This window comes from Pinus tabuliformis, chromosome 6, assembly GCF_031772625.1.
Source record: "Pinus tabuliformis cultivar Carrire ecotype Pingquan chromosome 6, CPIR1, whole genome shotgun sequence".
Lineage (NCBI taxonomy): Eukaryota > Viridiplantae > Streptophyta > Pinopsida > Pinales > Pinaceae > Pinus > Pinus tabuliformis.
The window spans coordinates 333,718,064-333,739,255 of record NC_142292.1 but is presented as its reverse complement, the minus strand read 5'-3'; the positions used below and the strand labels follow the sequence as shown (position 1 = coordinate 333,739,255).

Here is a 21,192-nt window from a genome sequence, read left to right as displayed (position 1 = left end):
GATTTCCACTGTATTAGGGCTAATTGTTGCATTGCATAATTGCAAAATTGTGGAATTATTGTTTCTATATAGCATCTTTCAATGTTTGGGTCATCTCTGTGAATGAAATCTCTTAGGGATAATTCCACCGATGAATTTATCTTGATAAACCATCTCCTTTTGTAAAGTGAAGTATAAAATCTTTTGAAGTATAAAACTCTCCATTCACTATCTGATTGCAAACTATATGTATCTCAGAGTCCCAAACTGATGTAATTTATTGACTTCGCGTGGAGATGGAAGCAGTGGAAGCGAACATCGAGCCCCATCCATGACAACTTGCATTACCTTGTGGTGGATCGAAGTAGAAATGTTGGAAAATATATTAAAGGCGAAGTTGAATAATGACAAGACGAAAACAGTGGAAAGACCGAAATGAGGGAGAGCCCCGTCGACACATTGTACGGACATGACCTTATGAACTGGTTGATGACTATTGGGACAACAAAATCAAATAAAATAACTTTAACAAAAAGTCACTTTATAAAGTTATAATAAGGGAAATTCATTAAGTTATAAAGTTATCTTATAACAAATTTTTATAAAGTCACTTAAAAAAATGTTAAAAAATTAAAAAATTTAAATATTTAATTAATTAAATGTATAGATATAAAATAAAATAATATTTAAAAAAATCGAAAGGGAAATGGATAAGCCCGATTCCAAGATAGTACAACTGACAAATTACACATGTCGAAGTTACATGTGCAATAAGAAGAGAATTGTTTCATTTATGCTTTGAGGACAAAGCATCCCTTAAGGGGTTGTCAATGTAACAAACATAAATATACATTAAATAGTAATTAATTATTGAAGAGACATGTCCCAAAGGACATGACTACTTGTGAAAGGGTGCCTAGCCTGGTATATAAGCAAGACCCTCATTGTAACATTCAATCATCTTATTATTCTATCATCTCTCAATATAGATATATATAGTATATAAGCAAGACCCTCATTGTAACATTCAATCATCTTATTATTCTATAAACTCTCAAAATATATATATATATATATATATATATTACAATACATTTTCTGTACAAATACATTTAAAGTACAAAAATCAACAGTGTTGTTTGCTACAGATGATGTTCCTTATAAATGGATATAAAGTCACTTGGTCTTCTACACTCTCAATATACAGATGTATTATATCTTGCATCGACCCTTACTATGTAGGTTGCAAAGTAACAAACTCTAGAGCACATGATTTACTCAGAGCAATAGTAATCCCAGACAATGAACATGAAACCTTCTCCTTGCCAACATTTTTTGGCTTTACTAGTAATCAATGCATATGTTTATCATGAAAACGGGGAATATAAAAGTGAATCAAATCTCATGGATAAATGCAACGAAGAATACATGATACTTTCATCCACTTAGAAGCAAGCATGTCACAAACGAATAAAATACAGATCTAAGGGAGGACAAATTTAAAAAGTCTACAACAAGCCACATTGTTCAATGCCTACAAATATATTTGCTTGATTTGGCCTGCAGGTATCTGCCAACTGGAACCCACATGCATGCATCTATATTGGGTGATAGTTATTCTGTCATGTTGCAGTCACCTGTTCAATCTTACTAATTGCTGAAGCAACAACTTCTCCCTTCCGCAAAAGCTGAACTTTTTCAATAAGCCAGTCATCAAAAGCATCACCCATGCCAAGCTGTAGTACTTGTTTTGCCACCCAAAATGCTTGGCGCCTGTAAAAAGTGTAAAAGTTAATTCTGAATTCTAGCGGTGAATTATCTAACACAATTGGAAATCCTTGAAAAATATCAATGCATCAAACTAAAGTAAATTGTAAATATAAATTGACAACTCAGAATCACGAAGAGGAAAATTTTGGCTTAAGTATGTGAAAAAAATAAAGCTAATCTGAGCAACAAATCAAAATTTCCAAGTTTCCAATCAACCACAGACTGTTGTATACATTGATAGTCTCATATTCAAATAAAACTAATACCTTTGAGAAATGCAATTACAATGTCCGAATTAAACAAAATCATGAAACATTATCGCACTTCAAATCCATCAACTAGAAATGTTGGCTACTTCCACAATCTGGAAGATTGACAGCAAAGCATCTAAAATCTCTCTCATGATTTGAGAAAGATTATTTCACAGAACGTTTTACAGCAACTGATAATAACTATAAAAATTTTAAAATATATTCAATTTCAGAATGCTCAGATGCAGTGCAAAACAGAAACAAGCAAAAGGGAATCACACCCATACGCTATAGTAGTGGACTATCATTGGCTAAAAGTATCAGTAAAATCATAATGAACAATTAATGATGGCTGAGCACTTGAAAAACAACCCATTTCAAATATCACGAAGGCATCACATAGTTCAACCTAAACATGATATATAAAATAAGTTCAAGAGCTTGGTCAATGTCACCAAACAGATATCTAACAAATGATGATGACATACCACAATGGGTATTCCAAATCTTCTCATAAAAGCAGATGCAGGCAGATATGGAAGAACATAACTAATGATCATTTCATAAATGATAATGCTCAAATATATTGACCAAAAGGCAAACACATAAGTGCAATTTGTGCTAGCGAGAGTCCTAACGGTGCATCCAAGTCAAGACTATGGGACAACGAAACCAAAGGTTTTGGCAAGGGATTTCAATATGCAAGATCTAGGGTTTCAGATACTGGGACACAATGAATCAGCAGATTACCAACCTGTCTAACCAAGAATTTGTTCAAACAAGAGTGTTCAGAAACAATATGGAAGAAGATTTCCAGGTTTGATGCTTTCACAGTGTAGTCAACGATTGTATTCGTGAAAGCATTCTCCATAGTAGTTGTGTGTATGGGAAAGCATCAACCTGTCTAACAAACAATTTATTCAAGCAAAATTGCAGCAGAAACAACATGAAAGAAGATTTTCAGATTTAATGCTTGTTACAACAAAATCTAGCACCCTAGTGCAATGCCTCACTAGGTGACCTAGACAATGAGCAACAATGGGAGTGTCCCCATTGTTACCTTAGCAAAGACTTTCCTCATTTTAGTGTAGGATGGAAATCCAACACATGGGAGGCTTCCCTGTAGACTTCCCTCATTTTAGTGTAGGATGGAAATCCAACACATGGGAGGCTTCCCTGTAGATCATAACCAAATGGGTCAGTCAAACCAAATCAAGAGCCCCCTAAGGATTCTACTTCTATTACAAACAATCTAAGAGATCAAGCAATCAGGTTTTATGGTGGACTTTCAGGTAATCAATTTCCCCGAGTAAGTTATTCCCCCCTCATCCAGCATAAAGGACATGGTGCCACATCATCTATACTTCTTGATGATCACTTCATGCTCATAGAAAGGAATCCTTATTGCGTTTCTTTTCAGCAAGTTGACCCCCATCAGCTCTAACACCTTATCTAGGGGATAGCCCAAAAGTTGAGCACATTGGTCATCATTGCTGATTTTGGGTAGCATCGGATGTGCTCAAACTCCAAAATTTTGTGGAAGGGCTAGAATACATGAGATCTCCAAGACCCAAAAATCGTTTGGAGAAATCCCACCCGGATGAGGAGTTATTTAAATAATTAATATTTTAATGGGTTCCTAAGTCTAAACTTAGGAAAATAAAAATATTAATGGGTATTAATAAAGATAAAGGTGAGAAGCTTCTAAGGGACGACGATCAAGTCTGTTTTAATCTATGTTACTTGGGAGCGGGGGTGGGAGTGGGGAGCGGGAGCGAAAATGGGAGCGGGAGCGACCATTTTCAAAAGCTCCCGGTTTCGGAGCGAATCCCGGAGCGATTTTTTAAAAATATATATATTTTTTATATTTTTTAATTTTTGATACATATATGTCAACAAAAACATGTAGAATGATGAATTAGATATAAAAAACATAAAAAAACATAGATTGAACCATATAACAACAATCATCTAGAAGTTATAATCTTCATCAACCACGTCCGCAAGTTAGTAACATAGTAACATACAACATATTGAGTCTCATGATTCATTAATCTTAAAGTTTCAAGCTTTCAAAATTCAATATATAACATTTATCATCATTGATCACCAAAGTTGTACTTGTAAGCTAAGTGTAACCATTACAACAAATAATATCTAACATGAAATGAAATGTTATAAAATGAAATGAAATGAAACAACTTTCAACTTTCATGAAGCATCATATTCATAATTCATTACTAATGAGTTATAATTGCCAACTTCAGACTTAAATTGTCATATATTGTTTAAATAAATATCATAATAAATATGAAAGAGTCAATAGTTATAAAAACTACTAGTAACTAGAAAAGAGAAGTAAATTTATTATTTATTTCTTATGCTTGGGCCTCTTGCCACCACGAGAAATGTCTAATTTTTTAGTCTTGTTGCAAAATCAGGATCTTTGTCATTAAAATTTAATACCACCCTCCAAGCATTAATATCCAGAGGTATCTTTGTCATTACCTTTGTATCTGTATAGGGATCTTTGTCATTAATATCACGCTCTAAGCATTAACATAAGATAGAAAAAGCATAGCATGTCAAGTCAAGATTTTGTTTGAGTGATGCGTACATTTTTAGGAGGGTCATGATAGAGGAGTTCGACAACCAATGTCACTAACATCAAGGTACATAGAGGGATTGGTGCTCTTGATTAAATACGAGTTCCATACGCTAATACATGACAAAATTCAATGATAACATTGCAATCCCCCAATCCTGAAATCCTGAAAAACTAATAAGTCTGCTGGATTTTGAATGAAATCTAAAATTCTACTTTCTCCATATGAAATCCAATGAGGACGAAACCACTCTCAAACATCCTGAGTCATTTCATGGTAATGTTAAAAATTTAAGTAAATGGATGAAAATGAAGATCAAGGAGAATGTCACTTTTACCTTAAGAATTTAACATTACCATGAATAGCATATCAATACTAGGGCCTAGACTTGATCATTAAGCTGCCCCACTCAAAAACTATTTGTTTCTTTCAAAAAAAATTGCATTTCGAACACTACTACAAAAAAAAAGGCAAAACGCTCCCGAAAAGGCAGGGAGCGAAAAAAAATTTAGGGAGCGCGCTCTCGAAATCGCTCCCTTTTCGGAAGCAATTTTTGGAGCGCGCTCCCGACCCGCTCCCGAGTTGCTCCCACCCAGAGCGCGGATTGGGAGCGGGAGCGCGGGGGGGGGCGCTCCCCCGCAACATAGGTTTTAATCTTAGCCGTTGATTAGAGACTTGATCTCGGTCGTTGATTCATCAACAGGAAAAGTATAAGAGAAGACTTGAAGATCATTTGGAGACACATCGGCAGATACTCAGCATCCCAAGCAAAATCGATTCTCAAAGAGAAGGAGATCGATTTCAGAGGGAGAGTTGCAGGGTGGAGGAAGAGGAGGGCATCCGCAGCAGTGAGTGACTGAGGAGGAGGTGACGCAGGGCTATTGAGAGACAACACAGAGGGAAGACGCAGTCCTCACGCAGGCTGACACAAAGGGACACAGAGTGACGCAGAGGTGACACAGAAGTGGGAGAAGGGTCTCCAGGGTGTCAGAAAGTTTCCAGGAGAGGGATGAACCTTGTCTCAGGTGTTTTCTCTCAGTAGTATCTCAGTTTCTCCGAAAAATCATTCCTTGTAGAGCGATTGTTGCTGAAGATTAATAAAATATTAAAACCCTCATCTATTGCACCGGTTTTCCCACATTGGGTTTTTCCGGGGACAATTGTGCAAAAACAACTGAGTTGATGTGATTGGTTCTTGTGCTTGTATATCACTGTTATTTTCTCTATGTAATTATGTGATAACTACAGTAGAATTTATTTTAATATTTACTGAAGGGATTTCGTAAATAACTTATTGTGAGAAATAAGTAGGTGAAATAAATCAGTTACTGCAGTAGAATTTCGTATTCGGAAATTTTCACATGGTATCAGAGGGAAGATTGGGCAACAAGAGAGAAGAATCTGTTATAAGTCAGGAGCATGATGCTGAAGCATCAACTCAGAGGGACTCACGCAAATCTCCAGAGAAAGAAGAAAGCACGAAGAACATGGATCATGATTATTCTATGTTAGCTTCCAAACTAGAAGAAAAAGTCGCTTGCCTAGCAAGTTCTGCCTCCTCTGAGGTTTGGTATATAGATAGTGGAGATTCTTGGCATATGACAAGAATGCGAGAATGTTTTTCGAATTATCAGGAAGAAAGGATGAATTTTCAAATCACCATGGAAAATAAGGCAAAATGTACCCCGTAGGAAGAGGTACTATAGTTTTTCAAACAGAAGCAGGAGATTGGCTTCAAGAAACCAATGAGCTACATGTGCTTGGATTGGGGATGAACTTACTCTCCGTATCTCAACTTCAAAACAAAGGCTATGACGTTTTCTTCATTAAGGATAAAGTATATGTTAAACACCCGAGTTTGAAAAAGAAGGCCCAGATTGGAATCAAAAGTACCAGGTTGTATAGATTACAGCTAGAATCTCCAATGGCACTGCAAGACAGCAGTGGGGATAAAGATTTGAATGAACTATGGCACAGGAGGATGGGAGACTTACACCATGGGGCTCTAAGAATTCTCAAAAAAACAGTATCAGGAGTTCCAGAATTAAGTGTTGAACGAGATGGTGTATGCAGAGGGTGCGCTCTAGGCAAGTATGCCAAAGCAGCTTTCTCCAGAAGTAACAATAGGGCTCAGAGTTTTCTAGGATTGATACACTCAGATATCTGTAGACCTATGTCCACAAAAGGTCTTAGTGTTGCCGAATACTTCGTCACCTTCACCGATGACCATTCCAGGAAGACTTGGAACTACTTTCTGGAAACCAAGGATGATGTTTTTGGTTGATTCAACGAGTTCAAGGCTCTAGTAGAGAATCTGACAGGAAAGAAGATAAAAGTGTTGCGCTCAGAGAATGGTGGAGAGTACGTTGGCAAGGACTTCACCGATTTTTGCGCTAAGCCATCAGAAGAGAGTGGACAGCTCCCTACAATCCGGAAGGGATAGACTACGAAGAATCATTGACTACACTGTGAAAGCATCAAACCTGGAAATCTTCTTCCATATTGTTTCTGCAACACTCTTGTGGAAGCAGCTAGGGCGATGTTGTATGATCAGGATATGCCCAAATTCTTGTGGGCAGAAGCTTGCAGCACGATAGGTTATGTCCAGAATAGGACTCCACATAGGGCATTGGGCAAGATCACTCTGGAAAGCGTCTTCACAGGGAAGACACCTAAAGTCAGTCATTTCAGGATATTTGGGAGTTTGGCGTATTGCCGTATACCCGAAGAAAACAAAAAGAAAATAGATCAAACTGCTGATAAAGGATATCTTGTGGGATATAGTGAGAATGCTAAGGCATATAGAGTCTACCTTCTAGGGAGTAGGAAGGTAGTAGTTCGGCGGGATGTAAAGTTCATGGAGGACAGAACTTTCAGGAAATCCTGAGAAATGCCTTCCGAGGAGTAGTCAAAAGACGATCTGTTGGTCCAACCACTTCGACCAACAGAAACTAGTACCAACAATTTTCCTAAAGGAAAGCTCCAAAACAGTAGGTATCACAGGAAGAGGAAGAGTTGATAGATGTACCCACTACCAGTGGAAGAACGAATCGGGAACTCCGACAGATTCTACGAGATGCAAAGGACTTCGTTAGTGCACCCAGGAATGATAAAAGGGAGCAAAGACAACCAAACAAATACCAGGTCTTAGTAGCTTAGGTTAGGGAACCCTCTAGTTTTCAGGAGGCCATTCAACATCAAGTATGGGTAGATGCTATGGTGGAGGAATACAGTTCTATAATGGTCAATGATGTCTAGGAAGTGGTATTGAGTCCTCAAGACAGGTCAATGGTAGGTTCGAGATGGGTCTACAAACTCAAATATGCTGCAGACGGCAGCGTGGAGAAATACAAAGCTAGGTTTCTGGCTAAGGGGTATGCTCAGAAGGAAGGGATAGACTACGAAGAAACCTTCGCCCCAGTAGCCAGGTAAACTTCTATTAAAACCGTGATATCCCTTGCAACACAGATGAGGTGGGAGATTCACCAGATGGATGTCAAGATGGCGTTCTTGAACGAGGTGATAGAAGAAGAATTATACATCGAATAGCCAGAGAGTTTTGAGACACATGAGAAGGAATCTCATGTATGCAGTTTGAAAAAGCCTTGTATGGGCTTAAACAGGCACCTAGAGCATGGTACAGTCAAATTTATGGCTACTTGCAGAAGATGGGATTCGTCAAGAGTGACACAGATCCTAATCTCTACTATCTTGTCGTAGAGAATGAGCCTCTAATCTTGGTGTTATATGTGGATGATCTTTTCTTGACAGGATCATCCAAGCTCATCAAAGACTGCAAGAAGAACCTAGCCACAGAATTCGACATGAAGGATTTGGGACAGATGCATTATTCCCTAGGGTTGGAAGTTTGGCAACAGAACGGTGAGATCTTCCTAGGACAAGGGAGATATGCTATAGAGATCTTGAAAAGATTCAGGATGCAGGGTTGTAGACCTATGGCTACTCCAATGATCACTAACTGGAAGAAGATTGATGCATCAGAAGATAAAGACGTCAATCCCACCTTGTACAGGCAACTTATAGGGTCCCTAATGTAGCTAGTCAATACTAGGCCAGACATTCGTTATGTTGTCAACACCCTCAGTCAGTTCATGGTGGAACCCAAGAGGGTGCACTGGGCAGCAACCAAACATGTCCTCAGGTATATACAAGGAACAATGGAGCATGGACTATTGTACACCCAAGGTAATGACATCACGCTGAGTGGGTTCACTGACGTAGATTGGGCTGGAAGTTCAGTAGATCGAAAAAGTACAAATGGGTATTGTTTCAACATTAGATCAGAAATGACAACCTGGTGTAGTAGAAAACAGAAATTTGCAGCTCTGAGCTCAGCTAAAGCAGAATATATGGCAGCTAGCACAGCTTAGTGTGAATCCATATGGCTTAGGAAATTGCTAGTGAATCTATTCAAGAGAAGGATGGAAGCAACCAGGATTTTGTGTGATAAATAGAGTTGCATCAAGCTCTCTGAGAATCCAGTATTTCATGATTGGTCGGAACACATTGATATCAGGTGTCACTTTGTCAGAGACTGTGTCCAACGAGGAGCAGTACAGTTGAGGTACACTCCAACAAGAGAACGGGTGGCAGACATCCTCACCAAGGCTCCAGGAAGAACAAAGTTTGTTTATTTCAGGGAGAAGATGGGGATGGTGAAGAATCCATTTTAGTAGCACAAACAAATAGCCTCGGGAGTTGCAGTGCGGCAGTTAGCAATGGCAGTGCTATGGGCAACATGATGCAACATATTCAGAGGGAGGTGCAGTACAGATGTAGTAGTGACAGTTATAGTGTCATGGGCAACAGTATAGGTTGCAGCAACACAGTAGATGAGAGGCAAAGGACCGATGCCATGGATCAGTGTGGTGCTTGTATTGGGAAACATTGCTAGAGTGTTGATTTGGGGTAGAATCAGATGTGCTCTAGCCACGAAATTTGGTGGAGAGGTTGGGGCACATAAGATCTCCAATACCTAGAAAGGGTTTGGGCAGATTCTAAACAAATCAGGAGATATTAAAATAATTAATATTTTTAATGGATTCCCTAAGTCTAAACTTAGGGGAAATATTATTATTGTGTATTAATATAAATCTGTGTTAGAATGGTCCAAAAGACATGGATCAAGCCAGATCTAATCTTAACCGTTGATTAGGGAATTAATCCCGGCCGTTGAGATGTCAACAGAAAAAGTATAAGACGAGGCTTGAGGGGCACTTGGAGAACACATTGAGGTAGACCAGTCAATTCAATTTTGGAGCGGGATTTGTTGAGAAATTGAACCAATCGCCTGGAGAGCAGTCAGGAGGCAGCAAGTATGGAACAGAGAGACGGGAGATCAGCGCAGAAGAGGCAGACACAGAGCCAGAGGAAGCCACGCAAAGACAGAGAGACTACGCAAAGCCAGAAGGGCTTGCATCATCCACGCAGAGGCTGCAGCCTGCGGGAGTGACGCAGAAGCCCAGAGAGGCTACGCAGAGCTTTAGTAGGCTGACGCATAGGGTTTCAGGCTGTACCACAGGTCAGAAGGGCCTACACTGGGTTTAGAAAAGAGCTGGAAGTTTGTCTATCTGTGGGTAAGCGAGTTTGGCACCCTGTTGTACAAAAAAATTGTTGAATAATAAAATCCTCCCTTGCTGCACCGGTTTTCCCACATTGGGTTTTTCTGGGGACATTAGTCCAAAATAACTGTGTCAATGTGTGCATATGTTTGTTTCTATATTACAGTGTGATATCTGCAGCAGTATTTATTTTAATGTTTTTTGAAGTAATTTCATGAATAACTTATGATGAAATAAGTAGGAAAAGTAAATCAATTGCTACAGTGATAGAATTTTCACATAGAGCACATTCCTCGCTAAGAGGGAGTGTTGATTTTGGGTAGCATCGTATGTGCTTTAGCTCCAAAATTTTGTGGCGGGGCTGAATACATGAGATCTCCAAGACCCAAAAATCATTTGGAGAAATCCCACCCAGATGAGGAGTTATAAAATAATTAATATTTTTAATGGGTTCCTAAGTCTAAACTTAGGAAAATACAAATATTAATGGTTATTAATAAAGATAAGGGTGAGAAGCTTCTAAGGGATGAGGATCAAGTCTGTTTTAATCTTAGTCGTTGATTAGAGACTTAATCTCGGTCCTTGATTCATCAACAGGAAAAGTACAAGAGAAGACTTGAGGATCATTTGGAGACACACCGGCCGATACTCAGCATCCCAAGGAAAATCGATTCTCAAAGAGAAGGAGATGATACATCGATTTCAGAGGGAGAGTTGCGGGGTGGAGGAAGAGGAAGGCATCAGCAGCAGTCAGTGACTAAAAAGGAGGTGACACATGGCTATTGAGAAACAACATAGAGGGAAGACGCATTCCTCACGTAGGCTAACGCAGAAGGACACAGAGTGACGCAGAGGTGACGCAGAAGTGCGAGAAGGGTCTCCAAGGTGTCAGAAAGATTCCAAGAGATGGATGAACCTTGCCTCAAGTGTTTTCTCTTAGTAGTGTCTCATTTTCTCCGTATAATCATTCCTTGTAAAGCGATTGTTGCTGAAGATTAATAAAACCCTCATCTACTGCACCAGTTTCCCCACATTGGGTTTTTCCGAAGACAATTGTCCAAAAACAACTATGCTGATGTGATTGGTTCTTGTGGTTGTATATCATTGTATTTTCTCTATGTAATTATGTGATAACTGCAGTAGAATTTATTTTAATATTTACTCAAGGGATTTCGTAAATAAATTATTGTGAGAAATAAGTAGGTGAAATAAATCAATTGTTACAGTAGAATATCATATTTGGAAATTTTCACAGTCACTAACCTCGTTGACAATCACTTCACATCCAACAAGGTCAATCACTAACATTGTGGATCAGACAGGTGTTCTAGCCTTCAGGGGTGTCACTAAGGCTAGGAATACAAAGGAATTAATTATCTCCAAACCCATGTAATTTTTCCTAAGTTGCACCGAGGGAAAATGTCTTAATTAAGACAATTCGTGATTTTTAAATATTTTCTAAGCTAAAACTTAGCGAAAGTGGTTAATTAATTGACATTAATTGAGATAAGATCGATTCACCTCTATAAGCTTCTTGAAAATTTCTAAGATGATCTTGGCCATCGACTAGGATGAGAAAACTTCTAATCTTGGCCATTCACTTGTGAATGAGAGATTATAAAGGGAGATCGATGGGCAGCATTGGAGACAGATCAAACATTGACTTGGGTGAGTTTCCAATGAGACATCTAGAGGGTTTCAGCCGCAATGAATGAGAGGATATTTTCGAGTTTATTTTTTGTTAATTTTAGGTATGTTCTATTCTTAGAGCAATTTATTTCAATTTTCACAGTTAACTCAATATCTTTTCCAGATTAGCAATCACATCAGCATTAAAGTAAACAACAGATAGAACATAAACATAAATCGCAGAAGACAAGCCAAGACAAGAGGACACAAGATGTGGCGCTAGCCAGGGACAAACCCCAATGTGGGGAAACCCTTGATCAATTCCTCTTATATGTTCTTCAATAGTTCAGTAGAGAGAGAGATAGTATGTTTACAACAGAAATCAACACTTTGAATTATCTAGATAAGAGCATAGATCATCTCTAAGAAGATGATACATGAGATCAATTGAAGACATGCTACTTCAACTGATTCTCCAAGGTGACTCCTTCACCTATCATTGTATTGCATTTCGTCATCATGCTGCACCTCACCACGCTGCACCATGCTGCACCCATCATCACTATGTTGCATCTCATCACGCTTCATTAATCATGACTGTACCCATCACTGTATTGCATTGTGTCATTGTTGCACCATGTTGCCATACTAACCTATGTGTTGGTTGCATCTTGCTTGCTTGTTGTCCCTAGCTTGCTTGTTGCCCCTAGCATGCTTGTTGTTGTATGCTAGTTGTCCCTTGCATGCTAGCTGTAACATTGCTTGCTTGTTGTATTTGTTGCTAAGTACCATACAACTGTCCCAATGTTTGTTAGTTGTCCCTTGCATGCTGCTCTCCTTCGGAGATAGATGGTCTAACCGTTCCCGGTAGTTCCGACAATTCCCGGCAATTCCGGCAATTCCCAGTAGTTCCGACAGTTCTAGCTGTTCCTGGCAATTCCAGTTGTTCCCGGTGGTTTCGGCAGTTTCGATCGTTCCCGATGGTTTCCGCAGTTTCGGTCATTCCCAGCAGTTCCAACTTCTGCCCTCTGCGTCAGCTTTCCCGCATGTTCCAGCAGTTCCGGCGATTCCAGCTGTTCCCACAATTCCGGCAATTCCGGCTATTCCCAGCAATTCTAGCTTTTCCCGGCAGTTCCAGCTTTTCCCGACAGTTCCAGCTTTTGCCCTCTGCATTAGCTTTCCCGCCTGTTCCGGCAGTTCCCGACAGTTCCGGCAATTCTGGCAGTTCCCGGCAGTTTCGGCAATTCCAGCTATTCCCAGCAGTTCCAACAGTTCTAGCTTTTCCGGCTTTTCCCGGCAGTTCTGGCTTCTGCCCTCTTCGTCAGCTTTCCCGACTATTCTGGCTATTCCCAGCAATTCCAGCTTTTCCTTGCAGTTCCGGCTATTCCCGGTAGAACCGGCTTCTGCCCTCTGGATTAGGGCAGCGTTATCCCTTAGGATCTCTCCTACTAAAACCCAAAGACAAGTAGAGAGGAAGAGATCCCAAGTGTGTTGAAATGACTTGAAGGCCACCTCTATTTATACTAAAACGTTGAGCACAAGTGGGGTTTATTTGGTCATTGGCCGACCTTGACGAATTGTCCCATAACACAAATAAATTCATATCTCCATGAATACTTATTGGAATCGGATGATCTTTAGATCAATCCTACACCTCTCGATGAGAGGGATCCAAGAAAAATATCAGCTTCCATTAATAAGATGACCCACATGGAGTTTGACCCTAGTTGCCAATTTTAACGCTCCCTCCCAACTAGGGAGAACTCCATCCGCTAATCCATATGTCTGACTGTACTATCTCTGCCATCAATGCCTTGCACTGCTCTGCTCTGCTAAGCTCTGCTTTGCTCTGCTCTACTCTGCTGAACCATGAAGAAGAAGAATTGATCGAGAATGTCTAATACCATTCTCTACTGATTCGAAGCCAGTTTCATATGAAGAGAGTGTGTCACATCACTTTTACTGGCCCAAAGTCAGTGTTATTGATCCCAGATCAATATCACAAGAGAGTGTCTCAAACCACTCATACTGATCGAAGATCAGTTTCATTGATCCCAAATCAATGGAGGTCATCCTAGCATAGGGAGTACAATAGACACATCGATGCGTCCATCGATAGTACTACTATGGTCCCGAACCCCATTTCCCTGCTCATTGATCAGATGAGAGGTACTTCCCATGAGTCCCAGACTGCATGGGTAGGATGCCTCGACAGGAGAACTAATCATCCTGTCCACAAGAGAACGAATCATCCCGGCCCACAGGAGAACTAATCATCCTGTTTCACAGTTGCCACGGGAGAGCTAATCATCCCGCCCACAGGAGAACTAATCATCCTATTCCACAGTTGCCACGGGAGAACTAGTCATCCCGGCCCACAGGAGAACTAATCATCTTGTTCCACAGTTGCCACAAGAGAACTAATCATCCCGGCCCACAGGAGAACTAATCATCATATTCCACAGTTGCCACGGGGTATCACAGGGGAAGGTTGAACCTGTCATCTTGTACATAGCGCACCACCAGGGGAGGGTGAGTCGCCCTGTGGTCGTATGTTGCTCCAGTAAGTACCCCAAGCCCCAGAGCTCCCAGAGCTCAATGCATGCAACATGCAGGACCCTTATAAGAAGGTCTCTCAACGACTCCAAGTCGTTCGGGAAAGTCACAAATTTGACCTTTCCCCGGGGCTTTGACAAAATGTCTGCGACCTGTACATCAGTCTCAATGCGATGGAACCTCCTCGCTCATCGACTTACCATATCCCAGATAAGGCAGTATTTGATGTCTATCTGCTAGAGCAATCATCAAATACGGGATTCCTCAATAATCGAATCCCCCCTCTGGTTGTCACAAAGAATCACAGTGGTATTCATCATGTGTACAAACAGCTCACTTAAGAGCTTTTGCAACCATGCAGCTTCACACGAGATCATACTCGTAGCTATGTATTCAGTCTCAGTGGTGCTTATAGCAACCAACTTCTGCTTCCTGCTCATCCATGATATCGAAGCAGAATCCAAAGAGAACCAGCACTAAGAAATGCTCTAGTGATCCTCCACACTGCCTGCCTAGTCAGCATTCGAATAATCATGCAGTTTCATATTTCCAGCAGTGTATCTCAATCCATGAGAGATTGTGCCCCGAAGATATCTCAGAAAATTCTTGGCACCAATCAAGTGAGGCTCAACCAAATATGAGCTCACCATGCTAACTGCAAAACATATGTCCATACGAAGTTCACCAAGAACATCAATGCGAATGAGTTTATGAAACTCAGAGGCATTTCCCAAATCTAGCCCGACGTCACTACCATAGAACTTCTGAAAGTTAGGATCCTCGAGGTAGTCACAGGCTTGCAGTTTATCATTCCACATCCGGAATCCAACTCCCTCTTACTTCTGCAAATGAGAGGGTCCACACTTGTCAAAAATAGGTCGTCCTCATAAGGTGTCGGTATGAGAGGTCTATCATCCACAAACTTCAGGTAATGGTTTGGATCAGTTTCACTCCTAGTGAATCTCAGCGTCATTAGATAGCTATCAATCCTCTCATACTATGCCCGGGGTGTTTTTCTTCAAGCCATAGAGGGCTTTCTTCCACCTGTATACATGAGATTCCCGATCATGAATCTCAAACTCCTCGGGTTGTTCCAAACCTGTGGACCTGCTACATGAGGGGAATGGTCCCCAGACATGTACCTTCATCTCTTCTTGAATTTAGGCATCACTGTCACCATCTGACTCACATCAGGTAGAGCCCCATAGGTAGACCTCCGCTGTTATAGATGCGATATGTCAATTGACATGATCCCCAATGGACCATCCTACAACTTGATACAAATTGCCAACCCTGAACCCATGAGAAAAAGCATCTTTGAAAATTCTATTTTTTACCACGTACCTTTCCATCGATGAATGCCACCCTGAAACCTTTGACTTCCATTTTTGAGATGGACACCAGGTTCTTCTTGCGATTAGGTACATAAAAGAGATTCTTGTAAATGAATAGAGTTATCCTCATTCAATTAAGGGGTAACATTCCATACGCCCTTTTCGAGATAGGTGGCATCAACTCCAAATATAATCCCACGGTTGTTTCCGTCTCTACCAAATTCAAGAGAGCACCCTTCCATCCGATGAGGTGCCTTGAAGCACTACGATCAATAAGCCATATTCCCAAAGAATCTGAAGGAGAGGGTCACTACAAGATAATGCTTCTTTATCTTATCAGAAACAACATTTGATTCTTCATACCTGGGGCTCCTTTCTTTCTCTGAAGATTCGGTTGTTTCCTTGATGACCTGCATTACCTGTCATTCCTATGATCATTGAAGATGTCCCTGGAATTATTTTTATCAATCAAGTGATGTGTCCCTACCTCAGACACTCCTTCGCATAATGGTTGAACTTATTACAACCAAGGCTTCTGTATTTCCTTCCACCCTTAGATCCGGACTGCCATTGAAGTGATCTTTAAGTAGGCCATCAGAAACTTATGCTGCGCCATTCTGAATATTCTCTGCTTCGACTTCACCCTTCGTCAATTTGAAGAGGGATAAGGAGTCCATTGATCCTTTTATTTTTTTCCTTTCCCAACTGTCTTCAGTGATTGCTCTTTCACTCTTGCTTGGGCATTGCCTTCACCTTAACTCTGATACCATCTTAATTTTAGGTATGTTCTATGCTTTGAGCAATTTATTTCAATTTTCACAGTTAGCTCAATATCTTTTCTAAATTAGCAATCACATCAGCATTAAAGTAAACTACAGATAGAACATAAACATAAACCGCAGAAGACAAGCCAAGACAAGAGGACACAAGATGTGGTGCTAGCCAGGGACAAAACCCAATGTGGGGAAACCCTTGATCAATTCTTCTTATATGTTCTTCAATAGTTCAACAGAGAGAGAGATAGTACGTTTATAACAGAAGTCAACACTTTGACTTATCTAGATAAGAGCATAGATCATCTCTAAGAAGATGATACATGAGATCAGTTGAAGACATGCTGCTTCAACTGATTCTCCAAGGTCACTCCTTCACCTATCGTTGTGATGCGTTTCGTCATCATGTTGTGCCTGCACCTCACCATGCTACACCCATCATCACTATGTTGCATCTCATCACACTTCATTAATCATCACTGTACCCATCACTGTATTGCATTATGTGCCATTGCTGCACCATGTTGCCATACTGACCTATGTGTTGGTTGCATCTTGCTTGCTTGTCGTCCCTAGCTTGCTTGTTGTCCCTAGCATGCTTGTTGTCCTTAGCATGTTAGTTGTCCCTTCCATGCAAGCTGTAACATTGCATGCTTAGTGTATTTGCTGCTAAGTACCATACCACTATCCCAATGTTAGTTAGTTAGTTGTCCCTTGCATGCTGCTCTCCTTCGGAGACAGATGCTCTGGCTATTCCGGCAGTTCCACAGCAGTTCCGACAATTCCCGGCAGTTCCGGCAATTCCGAATGTTCCCGATAGTTCCGGTAATTCTGCCCTCTGCATCAACTTTCCCGCCTGTTCCGACAGTTCCGGCACTTCCGACTGTTCCCAGCAATTCCGGCAGTTCCAGCAATTCCGTCTATTCCCGGCAGTTCCGGCTTCTGCCCTCTTCGTCAACTTTCCCGCCTGTTCCAGCATTCCGGCAATTCTGGCGATTCCCGACAGTTCCGACTTTTCCCAGCAGTTCCCGCTTTTCTCGACAGTTCCCACTTCTGCCCTCTAGATTAGAGCAGCATTATCCCTTAGGATCTCTCCTCCTACAAAAACCTAAAGACAAGTAGAGAGGAAGAGATCCCAAGTGTGTTGAAATGACTTGAAGGCCACCTCTATTTATACTAAAATGTTGGGCACAAGTGGGGTTTATTTGGTTGCTGGCCAAACTTGACGAATTGTCCCATAACAAAAATAAATTCATATCTCCATGAATACTTATTGGAATCGGATGATCTTTAGATCAATCCTACACTGACGCTAACCTGTCCCAACAACTGCTGTAGGAAAAACTGCGTCCCACCTAAGACAACCCTCCTTGCTGAATTTTCTGTTGTGTTGTTCCTTCTACCACTAACAAATTTCGATTGGAAAGACTTACCTCTCTGTCGACTCACTCAAAGTGTGTTTTCCCACGAAATCCAATCTCCTTGGCCTAAACTGCGCAATAGTTTGGGAGATTCAAATTTCTGCCCCTGCAGGAATTTAGAATTCCCTTCACCTTTCAATGTTGGGTCCTCTGACTTCTTTCTTCTGCTTCCCTGTAGCTTTGATACCATGTCAAAATTTCTAAACAGAAATCCTACTGTAGTGATTAATATTATTTCTTCTTCTTATTACCTCAGAAATAATTTATCCACAATATTCTTACATCAAATATCGAAATATATTCTACTGTAGCCTTCACAATTAAAACATTGCAGAAAGTAAATGTAAGGAAATATTCTAGCACAAATACAACCACAATGACACAGTTATTTTTGGACAATCGTCCCCCGAAAAACCCAATGTGGGAAAACCGATGTAGCAGATGAGAATTTTTATTATTCTTCAGCAAATTCTCTTGTACAAATTACAACCAGCAAAATAGGAATGAGAAATTTTACAAACACTTCTTGACCAAGTTCTACCCAGGTGAAGTACTTTTTCTTCCCTAGAATCCTTCTAATCCTCTCTGCGTCAAACTGCTTTCCCAAGCTCAGCGTCAAGCTACCCACACAGGCTCTGCGTCAAACTACCTCTGCGTTGCCTCTTTTTGCGTCACCCTGTTCTTGCTCTGCGTCTTGCTGCTTTGCACTCTCTTAATATGCTAATGCCCTCTCTTCCTTTCTCACCTGCAACTCTCTCTCTGATTTGATTTTCTCTTGCCGAACTTCAACCAATGAGAAAATCGATCTTACTCGGGTAATTGAGTATCTGCCTCTGGTGTGTTCTCCAAGTGCCCATCAAGTCTCTTCTTATAATCCTCTTATTGATCATTCAACGGCCCATATTAGATTCTAATGAATGGTTAGGATCATTTGACTTAATCTTTGCCTTCTTCTAGAAGTTTCATCCACAATTTAGATTAGTACCCATTAATTATTTTAATTTCCTAAGTTTAGACTTAGGTTAGCATTAAAAGTAAATAATTATTTCAATAAAATTGTTTTCGGGTGGAATTTCCCAAAACTATTTTTGGGTATTGGAGAATGCATGTGTCTAAGCATTCCTGGAAATTTTGAGGCCTAGAGCACATCCGATGCTACCCCAAATCAACAACAACCTCCACTGGAAAATCTCAGCCTCCTGCGGAAAACAATTCAGCCAACAAAACTCCCTTCGAAACTCAGAAACTGGAATTCTCTTGGATGAAAAATGTTAAAATTGGCAACTAGAGCGAAACTCCATGTGGGTCATCTTATTATGGACGCTGATATTTTTCTTAGATCCCTCTCATCGAGAGGTGTAGGATTGATCTAAAGATCATCTGATTCCGACATGTATTTATGGAGATATGAATTTATTTGTATATACTTGACAATTTGTCAAGGTCGGCCAGCAATAAAATGTGTGGCACACGTCCTCAACAATTCATATAAACAGAAAAAACCTTGTGGCATTATTCATCTCATCTCATCTCACATTCTTCTCTCTCCTTATTTGATTGGGTACACATCTAGGAGAAGCATCTCTCTCACACGTGTGGAAGGATGAAGTGATTATTGGCTAGGGTTGCGTTGACTGAGTTTGACCAGAGCTGCAGAAAGACACTTTGACTAGCGTTGACCAGCGTGGACTCTTCTTGGACTACAGATTTGGTGTGGTTGCTACTCCTTGGCAGGCCGCAAATTTTGGCACACAAACCAAGGTGATCTGACAAAAGGAGGTGGAACTGTATGAGGATTTGGATACGAGGGCGAGGTTGATCATCCTTGATGGTGTGAAGGATAACCTAACACCTCATTTGTCTGGGAAGATCTCTGCACATGAGATGTGGATGGCCCTTCAGAATTTGTTCCAGAATAAGAACGAGAACTAGGTACTCGTATTGGAGGATAAGTTGAAGTCCACCAAGATCATACAGGGTGAAGGAGTGACTTCGTATCTGACGACATTGTCTTAGGTCAAAGATGAGCTTGTTGTCGTCGGTGTGACTATTTTAGATTCTGACATGGTGAGGATTGCCTTGAAAGGGTTCACCGAAGAATGGAATCCCTTCATCAAGGGGATCATTGCCAGATGGAATAGGCTGTGGGACAACTTCATTCAAGAAGAGTTGTGAGACGAGGATCTTCATCCGAAGAAGAGGGCTTTCGATGTTGACATGGCACTTGCAGCACGAATGAAAGGTAAGCAGGAAAAGGACTTGAGTAAACCAAGTGTTTCAACTATTGCGAGATGGGTCATTTTCTGTCGAGATGTCTGATGAAGATGAAGACGGGAGATGACGAGAAGAAGAAAGAGAAGCAAGTCGTCGGTGTTGCCACTTCTGCTGAGATACATGCTCTCACCAAAAGGTTGGAGGAGGAGGACTTTGCTATGATCTCTCATTTTTCGCAAGGTACGATCGATGAGGATGGATGGTACGTGGACAATGGTGTGTCGAAACTTATGACAGGGTCACAAGAGGTTTTCGAGACTCTAGTTGAATGGGACTTGAAGTTGCACATGGTGTTGGGTGACAAGAGAAAAAAGGACATCGGAGCATAAGGAGTTGTGACATTCAAGATGGAGATAGGACGGGTGATGTGGATCTAGGATGTACTGTTTGTACCAGGACTTAGATATAGCGTGATATCTATCTCGATGATCGAGAAGAAGGGGTTTGAGGTCTTAAGATGGGAAGGCAAGACTCAAGCCCAGAGGCACTAGCTCTGCAGGTATTATGCTTGGAGTTAGAGAGCATGGTCTATACATGCTGACAGGCAAGCCTATGGATCATGGGAAGAAGAAGCAAGGGGACCAAGTGCAGGTTCCAAAGAAGCAAGTGCAGGTGCATGCTTCAAAGGGGCAGGTACAGGTTCCAGAATAAAAGGTTCAAGTTCCAGAGGCTCAAAGGGAGTCGAGTTCTAGTGGAAGCTTGCAGATTCAGAGGGAGACTTTGCAGCCCAAGAAGAGTGCATGGTCAGTGGGGAGCAAGGGTGCTTCTTGTTACCCACCATTTTGTGGGTGATATCCCTAAGAGAAAAAAAATTCTACAAGATGATCCTTAGCCAACAGCCGTTTACAGCCACCAACTAGCTCGTCATGCCATTTCTCCGCCACCTGAGCCAGCCATGTGGTCCCTCACCCATCTGCCTTGATCGTATGTTTGAAGGTGGGCCTCCTGAACCTAAAAGTATGCCTTGTCATTTGGTAATTGAGTATTGTAGTTTGTTTATCACGGACACTTCTGGGC

At 40.9% G+C, this 21,192-nt stretch overlaps 1 protein-coding gene across 3 annotated transcripts in view; it reads right to left on the bottom strand.

Moving 5' to 3' along the window:
• Window positions 1-21,192, bottom strand: part of LOC149258661 (phox (PX) domain-containing protein) — a 279,551-nt gene that overhangs the window by 112,591 nt on the left and 145,768 nt on the right. For 2 of the 3 annotated variants that reach the window (XM_089415650.1, XM_089415646.1), the window contains one exon: window positions 1,617-1,752. In XM_089415650.1, the coding sequence (XP_089271776.1) occupies window positions 1,617-1,752 (136 nt within the window). Of the gene's footprint in view, window positions 1-1,616; window positions 1,753-21,192 lie in introns of those variants that run through there. The other variant, XM_089415651.1, reaches the window with a different exon arrangement.